This window comes from Mytilus edulis, chromosome 2 (assembly GCF_963676685.1).
Source record: "Mytilus edulis chromosome 2, xbMytEdul2.2, whole genome shotgun sequence".
In the NCBI taxonomy this organism is placed as follows: Eukaryota; Metazoa; Mollusca; class Bivalvia; order Mytilida; family Mytilidae; genus Mytilus; species Mytilus edulis.
Window position 1 is genome coordinate 2167796 of NC_092345.1, and position 18968 is coordinate 2186763.

General features: G+C 31.8%; 1 protein-coding gene across 2 annotated transcripts in view; it reads right to left on the bottom strand.

Annotated features, from left to right (window-relative positions):
- Positions 1-328: 328 nt before the first annotated feature.
- LOC139510059 (uncharacterized) overlaps positions 329-18968 on the bottom strand; it is a 43358-nt gene continuing 24718 nt past the window's right edge. For both annotated transcript variants that reach the window (XM_071296281.1, XM_071296282.1), the window contains 10 exons: positions 14550-14667; positions 14054-14154; positions 13331-13446; positions 12639-12736; positions 11374-11435; positions 9108-9328; positions 6253-6403; positions 5007-5231; positions 3347-4288; positions 329-1457 (listed from right to left, as the gene is read on the bottom strand). In XM_071296281.1, the coding sequence (XP_071152382.1) occupies positions 1375-1457; positions 3347-4288; positions 5007-5231; positions 6253-6403; positions 9108-9328; positions 11374-11435; positions 12639-12736; positions 13331-13446; positions 14054-14154; positions 14550-14667 (2117 nt within the window). In that variant the 3' untranslated portion in view covers positions 329-1374. The remainder of the gene's footprint in view (positions 1458-3346; positions 4289-5006; positions 5232-6252; positions 6404-9107; positions 9329-11373; positions 11436-12638; positions 12737-13330; positions 13447-14053; positions 14155-14549; positions 14668-18968) is intronic.

Consider the following 18968-nt stretch of genomic DNA (forward strand, 5'->3'; position numbering starts at 1 on the left):
ATTAATAATTTCAATTAAGACTATACTTTATAAAAATGAATTCAACAAAGTAATACATTATTTATAACATTATAAATATACTGTTCACATCGAATAGTTCGTATTTGGAAACATATTTAATTATACCTAAACGATGAGATACACTGATTTGAATTAAACAAAAAGAGAACACTTGGCAATTCCGTTCTATATGTCCATTGTCAAATAATTAAAAAGGTGAAAAAATAAATAATCCTTTCACAACATAAAGACGCGTATGTTTTAAAAATTTGTTCTTTCCATTTGTGTTATATTTATATCCTCTAACTATAAATCAACCAGCAGTAATTATTTGTAACACAATTTATTATATGTTTTAATCGACTATATATAAGGTTTGAGGTCATCATCACAAATTGATTGACCGATATGATGTGTCTGTGTCTGAACTCACAAGCGACCTATTATATTTGCACTCCTTTTCGAATTCAAGCGATTCCCTTAATATTTTTTATTTACTTGAGTTGTATCTTCGTAATTCAGTTATGAGATTTGTACATAGGTAAAAATCTTAAGCCTACATTTAATATTCTGAAATATGTTCCAGGATAATATATCCTAGCCGATCAATATAAATTCAAGTCAATAATGAATTAAATTGTAGAACGCATAAACTAAAATATTTAATGATAAACCTAAAAATCAAGAAAGAAAGAGAACACCAAGACGACACGATGAAATTCGATTATAAATAATGAAGGTAGGACGGGAATATTTCCAAAATGTGTAGCGGCAAGAAGCATTACATAATACAGCAGCATATACTGATTAATAAAGAAGGACCACAACTGGGCTGCTGTGAGCTAAACTTTTACAGAGAACTTGGTTAGATTTATTGTCCCATAGAAAATTAAAAAAAGGTGCGATATCATTTCGATGTGGTCATGTTTTAATATCAAATGTATTCTTTGTAGCAATTTTAAAAACAAGAGACGTTAATCGATAATTTAAAATAAGTTTTTGATGGAGATTTGTACTGTACTTTGGGTTGTTAATTGTATCTTTATAGAATCTTGATAGAAGATTAACAGCAGATTTAAATGGACGATGTCACGCTTAAACGTCTTACATCAACTATGCATAATTTCGTTACAGAATACCCCGATACGCCGATACCCTTCGTAAGTCCATCCATAATATGTTAAAATGCAAAATGTTAAGATGGAAATGAATATAATGTAAGAAAGATTTTTTAAAATTTCACATATTCTGTCAAGCAATAAGTAACAGTTTTAGATATAGAGATATAGAGAACACAACAGAAGAACAGACGACCAAACAGAAACGCTGACAATAAAGAATACTTCATAAATAATTGTATAACTGTGTTATCAGTTATTCATCAAAAGTTTCATTTGCTGATCCCTGATATCCTGGATTACTGGTGGTTGGTGGTTGGAATGGCGGTTGTCGTTGTGCTGAAATGATATTAATATTTACATTTTAAATGATATGGGATAGTAAATATTTACATCAGAGGATGATAGAGCCATTTGTTTAAATTTCAGCAGAACAAAAGTTGAGACCAAAAACCTTCTGATAATTACTCTGTGACCTTAGTTTTGATCTCATAGATACAATATGCAAGCTACAAAATGAAGCGGGAACTATCAGCATTAATCAGATTAACACGGTTTTCAAAACCTTAAATATAAAACGATAGACTACGTAACACGTAGCCCAGTAAACATTGGGATTAACTCTCGTGCGTCAGAAGCGTGTGCCAATTATGCATCACATAAGGCTCTCATCAAAGTTTCAAAACTACAAAAAAAAAACACCAAGGAATGTCAGATTTTTATCCATTTTTTTGTTTTATTAACATATTATACTAGTCAACAAAAGAAACGATACAAGGCAATGAATCTTCCATATATAATGCAATTGGAATATCACTGTACCGAGGTAAAGAATTGACCTATTGGTCTAATTTTTGCAGGGTGTAATTTTCTCATCAAAACCATCGTTTTAGGCAAAAAAACGAAAAAGATATTTGGAATTTTCGTTATTTAAAAAATCGCACTTTCACCCCAAAATTCAAAATTCGATGTTAGAACATTGAAATTGTGAACTTAAACATGGCCTGCTTAAACTTTTGAATGCCTTTTCAGATCTTTGAATGCTTAATTCTCATTTTCGAAATTAAGTACCAACTTTTATCATCATTTTCCGCAAAATAATTTTGACCCCTGTGTTCAATAACTTAGTATTTATTTACTTTTCAATTTAGTCAATTCCTTTAAATTATATGCATTTGCTTTGTAAATGAATGTTTTTCATTGGATAATTAAACAGTTTTTCCCATTTATTATATTTTATGATAAATTTCAGTTCAATCTTGTGTATCGTTTCTTTTGTTGACTAGTATATATAACAAAATATTATTTATCCTGACCACCGCGTCCGGTAGTAGTCAAGAAGACATTATTATTGTTTTGAGGGGTTGGCAGGATACACGTTATCGTTATAAATTTTAACTTCACGGTTTTAAGTAAGCAATTTTAATGACAATGATGTTATACAATTGTTTTTTCACCTTTCATATGGCTTTATTTCTAATCTAATTTCTGTTACCTTTAGAATGTCGAGTTGGTGTATAGTATATAGGCTTCTCTGCGAGAAATAGATCATTTTTCTGATAGATTAACTAAATTCAAAACCAATTTAGATATAGTTGAAACATATATTTTATTCAACTGAGTCAATTGATCGGAATGTGAATGATAAATAGACCTAAAATTCTTTGTGGTCTATCCCAGTCATGGCATTTTACGCGGGAATTTCTTCCATTGACATCGTAATATAATTTACTTTTGATTATTGCTATCTTTAGTTTTTATACTAGATACTAAGTATCTAAACATCTGTTACATATTGAATAATTATTTTTTTATTTATCGCATTGGCTTGTAAAAGAATGTGTTCTTGCTGTCATCGAGAATGGGATAAAGTTTATAATGTAATTCTTAACAAAAATTGTGTTAATTATACCATTAGGGATCTATAGAATAGTAGGATAACTATTTTTGGAATACTGTTCAAGGCTACCGTCCAGGGCCAGTATTAGCTAGAAGTAATGGAATCTGATGTTCATAAACAAAATAAGCTATATGTCGTTCATCAGCGAAAGCTACCTACAATTTATATTAAACACGCCCTTTCATTTACGTTTAGGGATGTGCTGCGCGTTCCTGTGATTCAATTTGCCCAGAAACCATATCATTCTATGTGTTTTCATTGCTGTAGTTGTATTCACCTTGACCTCACTTATCAAACTTGACATTTGTGTAAGTATTTATATAAATACCTTTATTATGGGCTGATTCCCTAAATGTTTTCACAACTAAAAACACCAATGTTAGTAGTTGGAGTACACCGATAACACACACAATGATAATTATCCCTTCGATTGACACAGATGAAGACGACGATTCGTTTGTACTTTCTGATTTTCCGGACTGCAATGGAAGGTTGCCTGTTTCAGCAGAACACGTTTGACTCTCTATTGCTGACTTGATAGTATTATTCAACAGAGTCAATCCACGATCATATTCATCCTTGTTCGTTGCTTTGATATCAATTGTAATATTCAGTTCTTGATCTTGCTCAATATAGCTTTTGATAATTTTGATAATTTCAAATTTAATTTCAGCAGTAGTGCCCTGTAAATAATTTTGCAACGATTCCTTGGTAAAAACACAATCAAACTGCAATTGTGATAAGGGAAATGTCAAGGAGAAAGTGTGAGCAAAGTGCGTTTCAATTTCATTGAATACTTTAACTGGATCTATGGTTGTTTTTGACCTAGGTATAACATGCAGATATGGATTTGTCTTGATGATGTTTTCGCTTAGTTCTATAGTCCATTCTTCTTTTATAGTATCTGGTTTTCCATTATCTAATATTGCACTTGGACAACCGCCGACAAATATCATTTGGATTTGGTTTGTTATATTACTGGTTTCGTCATTCCTTTCGTTATCGTAAATTTTTATAGCTTTGGTGTACAAAGGTGATTTTAAGGTTAACGTTTGAGTCTTCGAACGTTGTGTTCGTTCGACATTAAGAACCTGCATAAATGTTTCATTAACTTCGTTTAGATACGCCAGTGAATATGTAACGGAAGATTGCGATTCAATTTCCACGTATAAAATCCTGACTTTGACTTCAAAGGAAAACAATATACGATCTGCAAAGTCGTATCGATGACTAATTTTGGCAGCGCTTGGATATATCAAGTCAGTACAAACTGAAAAATATGAATATATATATGAACAAATCAAATGCAACATATTATCAATCAGGGGGTATTATCGGAACAGGGTGAGATTTAAAGAAATAGAAAAAATACGAAATGAGAAAAAGGAAGTTTGTAATGTTATTTATGATTTTTGTTTTTATAATTCACGTTGAGTCGTTTCGTTTATTTTTAGCCGACTTATTGTGGTAAATTTAGCACTGATAAGACAATTTGCTTGGACTCAATTAAGATTGGCAAAGACTGTTCAGTAGCTGTTATTTCCCTATTAACTGTACTGGATTTGACTGCAAAGTCTTAAATGACAACCGGGTGATATTTTGGCGACACAAAACAACTGTTTGAAAATGGGTAGCCGCTAAGAAATATCCCTTCAACAAATGTAAACAAGCAAGTTTCAAATATCATTACTACAATCCCTTCCACTTTTATCCGAATGTGACCTATCGATTAAGACCACCATCGCTATGTTTATTTGTACTTACATGAGCAATACGACGGATATTATCATTTGATTTGGACATTTTTAAGGATTTTGCCATACATTAATAGTCTGAACAGAACTTAGTGTACAACACATATCAGATGCAATATTGACTGAAATATAATTTTGCAATTATATGTAAAAGCGATAACCGCACGATGATGTTAGTATTATAAGTAACTCAATATATATGAAGTGAGTCAACCATATTTATTTCAAATATACCTGCTGAAAGCGGCTTATGCGGTTTCGGTCCTATCTCCTTAATTCCAACTTCTCCCATATCGCCTAAGCTGGCTACATGCGTTATACCTTGATCCCAGAAGGACTTTTTTGGTACAGACGAAAAAATCTGGATAAAACCAGTTTCACCAATGATCAATGGCTGTCCTTCAAGTCGAGCAATATTACTACTTTGGAAAGTAAATTGTACCGGATATATATCTAAATCTAAAAGAAAGTTAGTTTTTAAATGAATGAATAAAAAAGAAGACGTGGTATGATTGCCAAAGAGACAACTGTCCACAAGAGACAAAAATGACACAGACATTAACAACTAAAGGTCACTGTCCGGCCTTCAACAATGAGCAAAGCCCATACCGCATAGTCAGCTATAAAAGGCCCCGATATGACAATGTAAAACAATTCAAACGAGAATACTAACGGCCTTATTTATATAAAAAAAAATGAACGAAAAACAAATAAGTAACACATAAACAAACGACAACTACTGAATACAGGCTGCTGACATGGGACAGGTACATACATAAATAATGTGGCGGGGTTAAACATTTTAGCGGGATCCCAACCCTATAAAAATAGAAGATGTGGTATGATTGCCAATGAGACAACTGTCCACAAGAGACCAGAATGACACAGACATTAACAACTATAGGTCACCGTACGTCCTTCCCCATTTCTAAAGGTTAGACATTTCTAAAGGCATTTCTAAAAACGAAACAAATTTACAATACAATATAAACTTATACACAGTAGAAATTAACAGAAGAAGATGATTAATTTTGTAACCTGACCTTTTCTTAAAAGCCAATATTTTGAAAATGGTAAGGAATTCTTGAATAAGTTATCTTAAAATAAATCAAAATTACATTATACTCCAAGAAAATCACACACACACGCACACCAAATCAACATGCAAACTGAATGGAAGCTATTACATTAACCTTGTGATATGAGAAATTTGATATTACACACCTTCTTTACATATTGTTTTCTCAATGATTAATAAAACAATTGCAAAGAAAATATTTGGAAAAGTTAATGGTAAAAGTGATCGTCAACTCTAATATATACCTTCCAACTATTGAAAAAAGAGGTTTCAGACTCAATACATATATTTTTAAAGGAATCGAAAAACAATTCCTTCGTTAAATTAATGAAGGAAATTTGCCTGTGCCCCTTTAAGTTCTTGGCCTTCTTTATACAACAAATATCATCAGGTTATACGTACCAATGTTCTTTGTTGTCTTTTGTAGATTTTTAAGTTCAAGAGTACGGTGTTGGGCGTGGTCTCCATCCCACTCAGCATGCCTTTTAATGCCATTTATGATAGATTTGACCTTAAGTTCCCAAACATCATAAGTAGATGCTCCATCCTTACCCTGGAATATATTAGGATTAAAGTTCATTTATTAAATTGAAAGGAGAAAAAAATGATTGAATTTTTCATTACTTTTTACAATTGCCGTTTTATTCACGAAACTGGCGTTTTATGAAAATATTTACTACATAGTGAATATCTTCATACGTGACCATAAAAAGACACGTACATGTATCTGATATTATCAGATTATTACATGGCATTTTTCATATCGCATGTATTATCAGCCCTGGATTAGATATCAGCCCAAGAGCCGCATAACATATTGATCCTTTTACGTGGTTCCCAATGGAAGTTCAAAGAGTGAAAAGTTCACGGACGCCAGACTCCAAATTTGATACATTCGATATGAAATCTTTCTAACATATGCCTCAACAGGAAAGAAAAACATTTTAATATGGACGAATCGACAAAAAAAAAAATTCAAAAATATACATAATGAACACTGTTTGGAAAAGTCAACTTTCTCAATCATGACGGTTTGAATCTTTTAAAAAATGCATTTCTTTTATAATATGTTCTTTTTTTATTTTTTTTTATTATTATTATTATTATTTTATACAATACACTTTCCAGTATCCAAATAATTGTTTTGTTCACTACTTTGTACTGTTTTTCACTGGTAACGTAGTATTGAAGTATATTTTCCGGAATTTGCCGAGTATCACCGAAATGCCATGCGATAACGTTACGGAAGGGCATGTGATAACAGTCGAAGCATGTGATAAACTTTTCATATCAGCCCGCTAAGCACCAATTGGAAAAATATGGAATTTAGGTTAATGTAATGCTATTATCATACAGTAAAAATCATATGTTATTTAGTCTATGCATATGATAACATTTTATACCAGGGTTGATATGATAAAATACATGAATCGTTGAAGATAGTACAAATGTTTAAATGCTTAATTGCCTTCTAACGAAAAATCGTCAATAAAACATTAGTCACGATCAAAACCAAACATTATCCGCACAGATTTCTATTAACATGTGTACATATTACTATGTATTTTCATTTTTTTAATTATTATTGTGTCTAATCGTATTTAACGTGCTTCATATATATCAACATTGTTTTTACAGCTTGACATTGTACACATTCCAAAGCAGATAACAACTTGTGATTTAACAAACAAAAAGGGGGGTTTTCAGCTTTAAACTTGTTTACCATGCATACTAATACCACTAATCATCATATCTGAGATAATAAAGTCAAAAAAAATTTAGTGATTCATATTTAAGTTTTGGTATTCAGCAAATGCTATTGATAGAACTAAATTCGGTGCCTTGTTTTATTTGTTACTGCATATGTTTTTATATTAGGTGAAAAGCTCATTAGAGCTTATGTTTGTACTGTTTGTCAATATGCCGAATCAAAATGAAGTTTTACATACTTTATTACTTACTTTTTCATTCGTCAAATTAAAATAGTTATTAAATGTACTTGGCTTATAACTTGATACACCAACTCGCGTTTAGTCTACATAATCATCAGTGCCTTTCAGTTTAAATTAGTTAAAAAAAACCAAACAAGTATAAACGGTTTTGAAATAATAAAAGGACAAATAGCCCTTGTGAGTGGAACATCCAATTTTTATTTTAAAAGTAAGTAAGGTTTTTCATTGTCTTAAACTTAATAAATAAACCCAATTACTACTTATAATGTCGTATACAGTTAAATACGTTCCCTTTATTCTATTTTTGCAGTTCAAAACAATTAAGACAACACTCCATCAATTTCATGCGTCCGTATTTTCCAATAGAAGAACGTTCGTGCTATTTCTATTTGGATTCTGATAAGAATGTATAAATAACTTTTTTTAAGCCTGATACCTTCGAAAACTGTTTGCACCACTGGGCCGATGCAATTACTGGTGCACGTTTCGTCTCGAGGGTATCACCAGCTTAGTAGTCAGCACTTCGGTGTTGACATGAATATTCAATATATATTATCGCACCGCGGGTAAATTATCACGTTGTGATTGATTAAACTCCGTCACGTGGTGACCGCACATTTATCCGTAGGGGGTTTGTAAATTTCATAGGGGTTCATGACGTCACGTCTACTGTTAATGGTGACGTCATCTATTGATGTTCTTTTGCATTCTATTGTTTATTTTTCTACAGAACGCAGCCGGAAAAGACGAGCGTGCTGTAAATTCGTTATACGGTTCACTACTGTCGGACGAGTCCCCTATGGATTTTAATAAAACTCTATGAATCCGTAGGGGGTCAGTAGCAAACCATATAACTTATAATATTAGATAATTTGTTTGCAAATTAAGAATTATACGAAAAACTACGGAGTTTCTTATCACAGGCATAGCTTACCTAGGCCGTATTTGGCACATTTTCGAATTTTTGGTCCTCAATGCTCTTCAACTTTATACTTGTTTGACTCTCTGTTTAAATTAATCTGATCGTCACTGATGAGTTTTGTGTACGAACAACGCGGGTCTGGCGTATCAAATTATAAACCTTGTGCCTTAGATAACTATTTCCCAAAGTCTGAACATTTTGTCTAGATATATGATATTTTATCAACAATAGAACAATAATTCTGCTCTTTGGTCGAGTTGTTTTGTCTTTTATACATTCCCGTTTCCGTTCCTAATCTTATATTATACTCAACTAAGCGAAAGATTAAATAATGTCTATAAAATTTTATCATTTAAGAGTTCACTGGAATAATTGACACTTGCCGTTATAATGGCTGCTTGTATTTCTCCAATATCTTGTTCTATCACTAAGGTGTGGAACCAAAACGAACCACAGAGTGTTTTCGACAAGCATAAACAGTCCTCTGTATTTCCAACAGTAATAGTATTCGTTGTAATTCCTTTTGAACCAATCAACTCAACTTGATAATGAACAACTGTGTTGTTATAACAGTGAGATCGTATGGTAATTAGATACGAGCAAGCTAAAAGTATAAGAATTTAACGCTTCCAATAAAACAATGTATAAAAATAAAGATATAAAAAGATAGTTATTATCTGTTGTATTTCATGCAATCAGCTTTCGTACAAATCATTCATGTCACAGCGCTTTCAAAATTTACAAAAATACAAATGCTATTATAATTAAATTTATTATTGCTTCGCATCAAGGTGTAGAGCTATTAGTTTCAGTCGATTACACGCACTCTTATAATTATTACTAATCACATATATAGTCTGACTGGTTGCTTTAAATTGCTACTGAGATACTGCCACAACTATTGGCTTAAATACGAACAGGAATTACAGATTATCTCATCGAGGATAATAAATCAAATGCCGGAAAATTAACTATGTGTATTTCAGTTAGGATCAGCTATCATGAATTCGTGTTCGTTTAATTATGTATGTATTGCACAGTGAAATTCAATATTTATATATAAATTTTTATACGTAGATATAAGATGATGTGGTATGAGTGCCGATGAGACAACTCTCCATTCAAGTCACAATTTGTAAAAGTAAACTATTATAGGTCAAAGTATGGTCTTCAACACAGGGCCGCTCACACTGAACAGCTATCTATAAAAGGCCTAAAAATGATTATTGCAAAAACATTCAAACGGAAAAAAACAACGGTCTAATCTATATAAAAAACTTGAAACTAGAAACATTTATGAACCACATCAACAAACGACAACTAATCAACATCAGATTCCTGTTTATATGCTTTGTAATCTTCAATATGCACGATTTGTTTTGCTTATCAATGGTCCTAAACAATGTTATATTTAATATACAAAAAATGCATTATCTGTATTTTATAACTTCTATCAATCTAAGCATACCTCCAGATTCGTGTCTATTTGTAAATGTTATAATTTTTGATAAATTAAGTGAAAAAAACTGAAAAACATTTATGTATAACACACTCTTAAAATAGAACAACATCAGTTTCTCTGAATCTAGACATCTATTGTGGTTTACAATTATATGTCATTGCTTTGCATTGCAACCTCTGTGGTCAATCGTTCAAATTTCCAAATTGAATACTTAATTAAAAACCACATGCACACATATCACCTTAAATGCGGATACAGCGAAGCAGTCCACGGTTTGTCTAGAAAGCTAAAACTTGGTTATCTTCGAATATAGCCAATAGAAACCGGCTATTTACATTTCAAATACTTTTCATTTGTATCTACATTAAAAGGAGTTGAACCTCAAGGGTACGATTTAAGTCTTATATTATTCTAAATATGTCTTAATGATTTGCCTTTATGTAATCCAATTCATATTACTGAACGTTTTGTTACACAATGTTGTTTACTGTAATTTTGACATTTTATCTTTGATGTCTATTTGTTTTGTTTACGCAGCGTTGTCAATTTAATGGCATTTGATGCGACTGTCATACAAGTAAGAGGTTTACTTGGCTATAAAACGAGGTTCAATTCACCATTTTCTACAAAGGAAAATGCCTGTACCAAGTCAGGAATATGACAGTTGTTATCCATTTGTTTATTATGTTTGAGGTTTTGATTTTGCCATTTTATGAGGGACTTTCCGTTTTAAATTTTCAATATGGTTCAGTGTTTTTGTGATGTATTTTTTTTTTTGCTATTTTTAGCACTATTTCTGTGATTGGAAAAGACAAAAGATGTATAATTCTGGCACTGTTGTATTAGAAGTAATTTGACCTTCGGTTTAAGAACACAAAATGTTAGCAAATAAATATCGAAGTTATCAGGCTTATAATTTGAAACGCCTGACACTCGTTTCGTCTACATAAGACTCATCAGAGACGCTCAGATCAAAATGGTTAAAAAGCCAAAAACAAGTAACTGTGTCAAACACAAAGACAATGTGTATAGGTTCAAAACAAAACGATCTGTTATGTGCAATGAAACATTAAATAAGAAAGTCTGGAAAACATTAGCTGGAAAAGGCAGCATTAAAAATGTATAGATTAAACAAGTTGTTTAAATATTTTGTAGGAAGTTTTTGTGTTAGCTTTCATTATACTCGCCTTTTTCTTTTTTCAAAAAAATTGAATAATCTGCTACTGGACTATAGCTGATGTTCGTATTCCTGAAATATATATTAGTTAAATTTTACATCAGGTGTATAAATAAGAACTTTCGTTGTCAGCAGTGAGTTAGGATGAACCTTAAGACGTGCAATTCAAAATTGTAGTTATTGACGAATGGTAAATTGTTTAACATTTGTAAAAGTATGTATCGATTTTTATATGTTAAGCGTATGTTTGACAATTAAATTCTATTGAAAATTGCAGAAAATGACAAAGAAAAAATAGAACAATATCAACTTGTTTCATCTTAAACATGGGTTACAGGAAAACTTCGGTTTTCTGTTTGTGGATAAGACAAATTTTGCGTGATATTACAATGTGTCAACTTAATAAATAATGATAAAGAGATCAAAGACTTAACCAATTGTTTTATTTGATAAAGACTAATTTTCGCTGTGGGCAATTTCTATGGACTCTTCCTTTCTGATTAAACATTGAGCTAACAATATAGGCAAAAAAATATAATGACAAGCAACATAAAAAATCAAGTTACAATCATACATTAAAGTTCAAAACTCTAAAAATTAATCTAAAGCATTGTCTTGGTTTTTCACAAAGGACAGTCAACTATTTTCTACATTTGACAATGCTTGTCGAAGTCAGGAATATGATAGTTGTTGTCCATTTCCTCGGAGTTCAGTATTTTTGTGATTTTACTTTTTCATACTTATAATATGACTTTATCAGTTCATAGTCTCCATAACTATTAAACCCACATCACATGGTAAAATAGATTAACAGAACCACCCAAAATTAAACGAATAATTCATTAACAAACACAAGGAACACCAGTTGAATCTATAATACTATGTTTTTAACCAAAACACCTTTGATCGTCATTTTTATTCACCTATTTGACTTAAATTACGATATCTATTTATATCATACTAAATCGTTTATCTAAATAATAAACGATAAAAAGTCTAAAATTAGATAGTACGTATCGGTATTTCGTGTGTATTATAGTCTACACGCCATCTAATTATTCAAGGAAGTGACCTTCGAAGACTGCCGACGGTTAATTTGAAAGATATACTTATGATGATATCACGTGAGTACACATTGAATTTATCAACTATTATTACGGCAACATTTATACTGCAACGGTCACTGACTGCTATGAAGCTTTCGTTGATAAATATATTAATGAGACGAACTATACCTTATTAGACTAAAAATATCTGAGTGCAATGTGTACTAACATGGCTTCATCTTGATCCGTAAATACATCTAATAATCTTGTTTCTGCAGGCATATCTGTGTTGAGTAAAATGGATCTTCCAATGTGAAGCATATCTCCCTATTAAAATTCATCAATATTATTTTACAGTTTTAATTTGAAATGAGATAAGCTAAACAGCTTTCACTAACAAAAAGTATATAGGCACAAGACAAAGAGGCCATCAAAGGAGCTATATCAGGTGCGTCGATAGAGCCAGTTAATAAGTGATCATATGGCTATATGGTTATATTTATATATAAGACCGATGGTGAGTACAACACTGTGCATAGATCAACAAATTCGTGTTGTTGACCGTAAAACGTTACAGTGTGGATTTCAGTAATTTTTTTCTCAAAACACTTACTTCTGTTGGGACAACATTCTGCCTTTACCTTGCTATCAGCTATAGATTTGTTGGACCATTTGAGTCTTGAATAGATTGATAGTATCCACATCTACGTGCTTCAATCCATGAAGATATGGTATCATGCAATCAGGTGTTAAGAACTGTGAATCAATGCAACATATCATAATTCCTTTTAGATAATGAAAATACATCGAGGCACCATCACATTGCATTTGTAGTTATCAAGTTCGTGTGGGGGATTTATTCCATTAGTTATTAGTGATGAACAGTATAACTGTTTTACTAGTATGATTCAAGGCTTTTACCTCAATTGTCCTCAGCAAGAATGGTTCTCCATAGTGGATATTTGATCCCAACTTATCACTTATTCCGTCAGGTGGAACTAGTTGGAAGAGTCCATCATAATTGGTAATTTCAGACACTGCAATATAAATTATTGAATTATCAAACTTATAGTGTATACTTGTATTTCAAGCTTGCATCAATAATAACAATTTATCGTTTTAATCTTCTTAAAAGATAGCTCTTACTAAAGTTAAAAACATAAATTAAAAACCCTTATGCAGTTTGAAACCCATATAAGAATTTGTTTTTCAAATTCCAGATTATTTCACATAAATTATATTAATAAAGATCAAAACCGACTAACAACTGTTAAAAACCAATTTCACAAATATGCAGATGATACTGTGTTGTGTTTGATTACTAAAACTGGAACTTCTAAAGGCGTTCAAAGATTATTATTGCAGTCTGTTTATTCCTATGTCGGTTTCGGTATTCTTCCATTAAATAAACACATAAGTTACAAACTTTTGATTTAAATTGGTTAGAAATTATCTGATAAAAATTACAATGAAACATTTTTTTGATCGCTATGAAATCCAAACTTTTCGGTTTTTTTTTTACTTTTATGGACCAAAGTGTTAAAATAAGCATTGTGAACTTTATTTTTTATCAATGATCATTAATATTTGTAAAAACGAAATTCTCCTTCCAGAAAATAAGATGAAAATTGTGATGAAACTTACCTGTAGTTAGCGGTTTTATTGTCAATCCAGGGGATATTCCATAATGCTGTGACAATGCCAGGAATCGATCTCCATTACGTACTTTTATAAAATCACCATACCTGTTAAGAATATATGTTCTTATTTGTTATTTTGTACAAAAATATATGTACATACCAGACTATGGTAAATGACCAGAGCTACACGAGTTCCGCGAAACAATTAACGATATAATGAAATCCCTTATGTTTTTTTTTACTTTTTGTAAGCGGATTTAATCCAGGGGTCAACAATATTCGCTGATTGTTAAAACCTTTATAAGATTAGAGAAAAATGAAAAACCGAATTTGATGTTTTAGCACTGAATATGGTTTTTCGATGTATCCATGACGGATTTCACAAGTCGAGAAGGAATTGTTTTGTTATTGTTGTTTGAATTGACTTTCCCTTGCTTGGTTTTGTCATTTTTTTTGTCTAATTTCATTGGAATTTTGTTTTTCCCTTAAAATGTACCTACTTTAAAGCTGCAGAATTTCTTTCCGATTCCGACAGAAGACTACAATGATACGTAGATATAGTTGATGAACAATAACGGAAGAGAGCCTTTCTAAAACATTGTCGTTTCTCATATAAACCTTGAAAATATAAAATAAAAATGAGTAGAAAATAGCAAAAAAAGCCAGTTAACTTAAAAAATTATTTAAGATACATAAGAAATTTAATGCAAAAAGTTATTCCTATTATTGGAATAAACAACTACTGTTAATAATTAGTTAACAGGAAAAAACCTTGAGTACACACACATTCGAAAATAAAATAATTTAATATATGGTTTTTTGTAAGACACCTATCAAACAGAGTTCAAATGAAGTGAACTTAAACAAATAATGTAATTGTGCGGCCTAATATAGCCAAATAAACCCTTTACAGTTATGGCAGATATAAAAGGCCCTGTCATGAGCCCATAACTCTTCCACTTACATTGGGCAGTGGTGTTACAGCATAAAAAAAGAACAAATCAGCCTTAAATGGCGTGTTTGGCTATAAGCAAAATAAGAAAAAATACATAGATAGCAACGACAGAAAGTGACGTTATAAAAGTGTACTCAAAGCCCATAATATACAATCGTGGCCTTCATTAAAAAGTTGATATTAATAATTATTATACCTCAGTATGTTTATTGCATATAACAAAATAACTAAATATATGTCTTCTTTTTCATTCCACGGACTATTTGTCAGTCAAAAGGTTTAAACACTATTACCTCGGTCATTAGTTTTATAATCATATTTCCAGGACTTAGTCATAATTATGTTTCATTGGACAACAATAACCTCACTGATTATTAGTGTTGCTGGAACTTTTATGCGGTAACGCAAAAACGGTATAATCTGTATGTGTCTGTCATAATTTCTTTATTACTTGGAGAAATTTGAAATCACAAAAGAAATTCGGCACGACATATAAATGGAACCATACAAGGCAACTGTGTATTGTAGAAGTCTGTTGTCATCCTCACACTAGTAAGCTCTGATTTTTATTGTGTATATAATTGTTTTTAGTAAACGGTGCATATATGCATGGAATTATTTACAGGATTCCTGGTTTTGATTATAATAAATAGAACATTTACAAGTACCACTAGGGACAAAAAAAAAAACACGGTATTTTTCATCTTTTGCATAAGTATGTGACTTATAAAGAACAAAGCCTTAATTAAAATTAAGGCAAATGCTGCGATTTCTGAAAAACATACCAGCATAATTCGATAAAATGATCCAAGTGAACTTGAAATTAAGGATACCACTGATACTAGAAGGACTGCTTCATACCTTGATCTTTTCCTCAATATTGACGTAGATGGACGACTTCACACGAAAATATATGATAAACGGGACGATTTCAACTTCCCAATTATCAATTTCCCATTTCTCAGCAGTAACATACCCTCTGCCCCTTCGTATGGTGTTTACATATCACAATTGATACGTTATTCTCGTGCTTGTTCACACTATACGGACTTCATATACAGGAGTGTGCTCCTTACGCAGAAACTGCTCCAACAAAGTTATGAGGAGGACAGATTAAAATTGACACTCCGTAAATTTTATGGACACCATCACGATTTGGTGGATCCATTCGATGTTTCGTTGACCAAACTATCTAAGGACATTTTTAACCGGATTTTTGTGACAAAAATATCGGTTATTGTTTTGGGGATGTACGGCGGGCGGGCGGGCGGGCGGCAATCAAATGTTGTCCGTGCATTAACTCATGAACCGTTCAACCAAAGCTTTTAAAATTTTAATATGTTGTTACTGACAAATAAATGAAGGTCAAGTTTAATAATGGCGATTTTGACTTTTACCGTTCAGGAGTTATGGTTCTTGAAAGATTGAAAAATAGAGTTTCCAGTCGTGCCCGTGCATTTACGCATGAACTGTTCTACCAAAGCTTCCCAAATTTTAATATGTTGTTACTGATGACAAAATAGAGGTCAACTTCAATAAAGACAATTTTGACTTTTACCGTTCAGGAGTTATGGTTCTTGAAAGATTGAAAAATGGTGTTTCCAGTCGTGTCCTTGCATTTTCTCATGAACCATTCAACCAAAGCTTTTGAAATTTTTATATGCTGTTACTGATGGCAAATTAGAGGTCAAGTTCAATAATGACGATTTTGACTTTTACCGTTCAGGAGTTATGGTTCTTGAAAGATTGTAAAATGGCGTTTCCATTCAAGTTGTTGCATTTACTCATGAACCATTCAATCTAAGCTTTTCAAATTTTAATATGTTGATACTGATGACAAAATGGAGGTCAAATTTGATATTGACGATTTTCACTTTCACCATTCCTCAGTAATGGTTCTTGTGATATTGCCAGGACACAAATAAATATTAATAAATCCGGTTTGCTGTCGTTGTGACAGCCTCTTGTTACCACATGGTAGATTGTGTTTTGTCATAATGTCGTCTAATCTTTTAATTACCAAACGTGACTTATTCGCGATTGTGACTGTTTTGCCGAGTGTGAACTCGCATTACTATAAGACGTGGTACGGTACTTGTCCATCCCAAATTCATGTATTTAGTTTAAATGTTTAATGTTATATTTTTAATTCTCATCGGATTTTGTCAAATGTGTTGACGTCTTTTCTATTATATTTATGTGTTATAGTAAAGAAAATTAATCACCGCCTTCATTTATCAGATTTGATTTCGTTCAACGTAATCAGTACGATATTTTACGTTTGAAGTTAGATTCATAACAAACCGGACATAGTTTTATAATATAGTTAATTGCTACCTCAGTTTTATATTAATAAGAATTAAAATGTGCTTTGTTATTAAATGCTATATCAGTATTTAGTTTAAATATATAATCTTAAATTAATCCTAATTCTATCTTATTCATTCTTATGTGACGTCATTTTTCATTTTTTGATGATCTGTTTTACTAATTCAAATGACGTCATTTTTTCGTCATTTTTCAGTTTCAAATAGGACGTCACTTGGCGTAGAGATTTAAACGTATTCGGATGTGTCTACTTTTGTGTTTCAAATGTCTGGTTATGTAAATGTATTTCAGCTGTTTCCTGTAATTAGTTAATACTTCAGCTTTATCATGTACATCTTTTGAATATTCATTTTATTAAATTTACTGTTTGCAAAAGTATAAATTACTCTAAATTATAGGGATTTTCTGGTAACTTAACAGAAAACCCTTGCTGTTTTTGGCACAACCTTATTGATCTGTTGGTCCTCGATGCTGTTCAACTGTACTCGTTTCGGCTTTCAAACTTTTGTATCTGTGCGTCACACATAGGTCTTGTGTGGACAAAATACACTTCTGGCGTATTAAAATTTTGAACTTGTTGCCTTTTGTTGGCTGTTGTTCGTGTGATTCTTTGTCAGTTGCGTTCTCCAATTTATTTATATTGTAGTCCTGTATTGTCATTTTGATGTTATATTTCACATGGCCATAAAAGTGCGAGGTTTGGCATGCCACAAAACCAGGTTCAACCCACCATTTTTCCTTTAAAAATGCCCTGTACCAAGTCAGGAATATGGTCATTGTTATATTATAGTTCGTTTCTGTGTGTATTACATTATAACGTTGTGTCGTTTGTTTTCTCTTATTTTTGAGTGTAAATTCACATTGCGATAAGACGTGTCACGGTACTTGTCTATCCCAAATTCATGTATTTGGTTTTGATGTTATATTATATAAATAACACATAGCTGAGAGGGTGATAGAGCAGATTGGTACCCCGAGAAAACATTGTCAACCGCGGCGAAGCCAAGGTTGACAATGCTTTTTCAAGGGGTACCAATCTGCTCTATCACCCTCTCAGCTATGTGTTATTTAATTTATTATACTGAACGTCCTACAGACTAATTTTAGTCTTTTACAGATTAATTTTATTTCAAAAGGATTTTCAATGACGTCACGTACATAACAACGTTACGAGTATTAGAAATAAACAACAAGATGGTTTTTTTTTATTTTGACAGTTAAATAATAAAATTTGATCCAAAACGTAAAACTTAAGCATTGTATTTAACTACTTGGTGTAAATTCAATCCATTGTCCTTTAAATTGTCGATTTTTGATTGGTTTAGACGAGAGGGTAACATTCAAAAAAATTGTCACCCTCTCAGCTATGTGATAGAGTAAAATGACACCCTCGTCTTAGCCAATCAAAATATGGCATTTTAACGTGAAGTATAATAAATATATATGTTATATTTGTTATTCTCGTGGGATTTTGTCTATGTGTGTTACATTTTAGTGTTATGTCGTTGTTCTCCTCTTATATTTAATGCGTTTCCCTCGGTTTTAGTTTGTTATCCCGATTTTGTTTTTTGTCCATGGATATATGAGTTTTGAACAGCGGTATACTACTGTTGCCTTTATTTAGTATATTTAAATG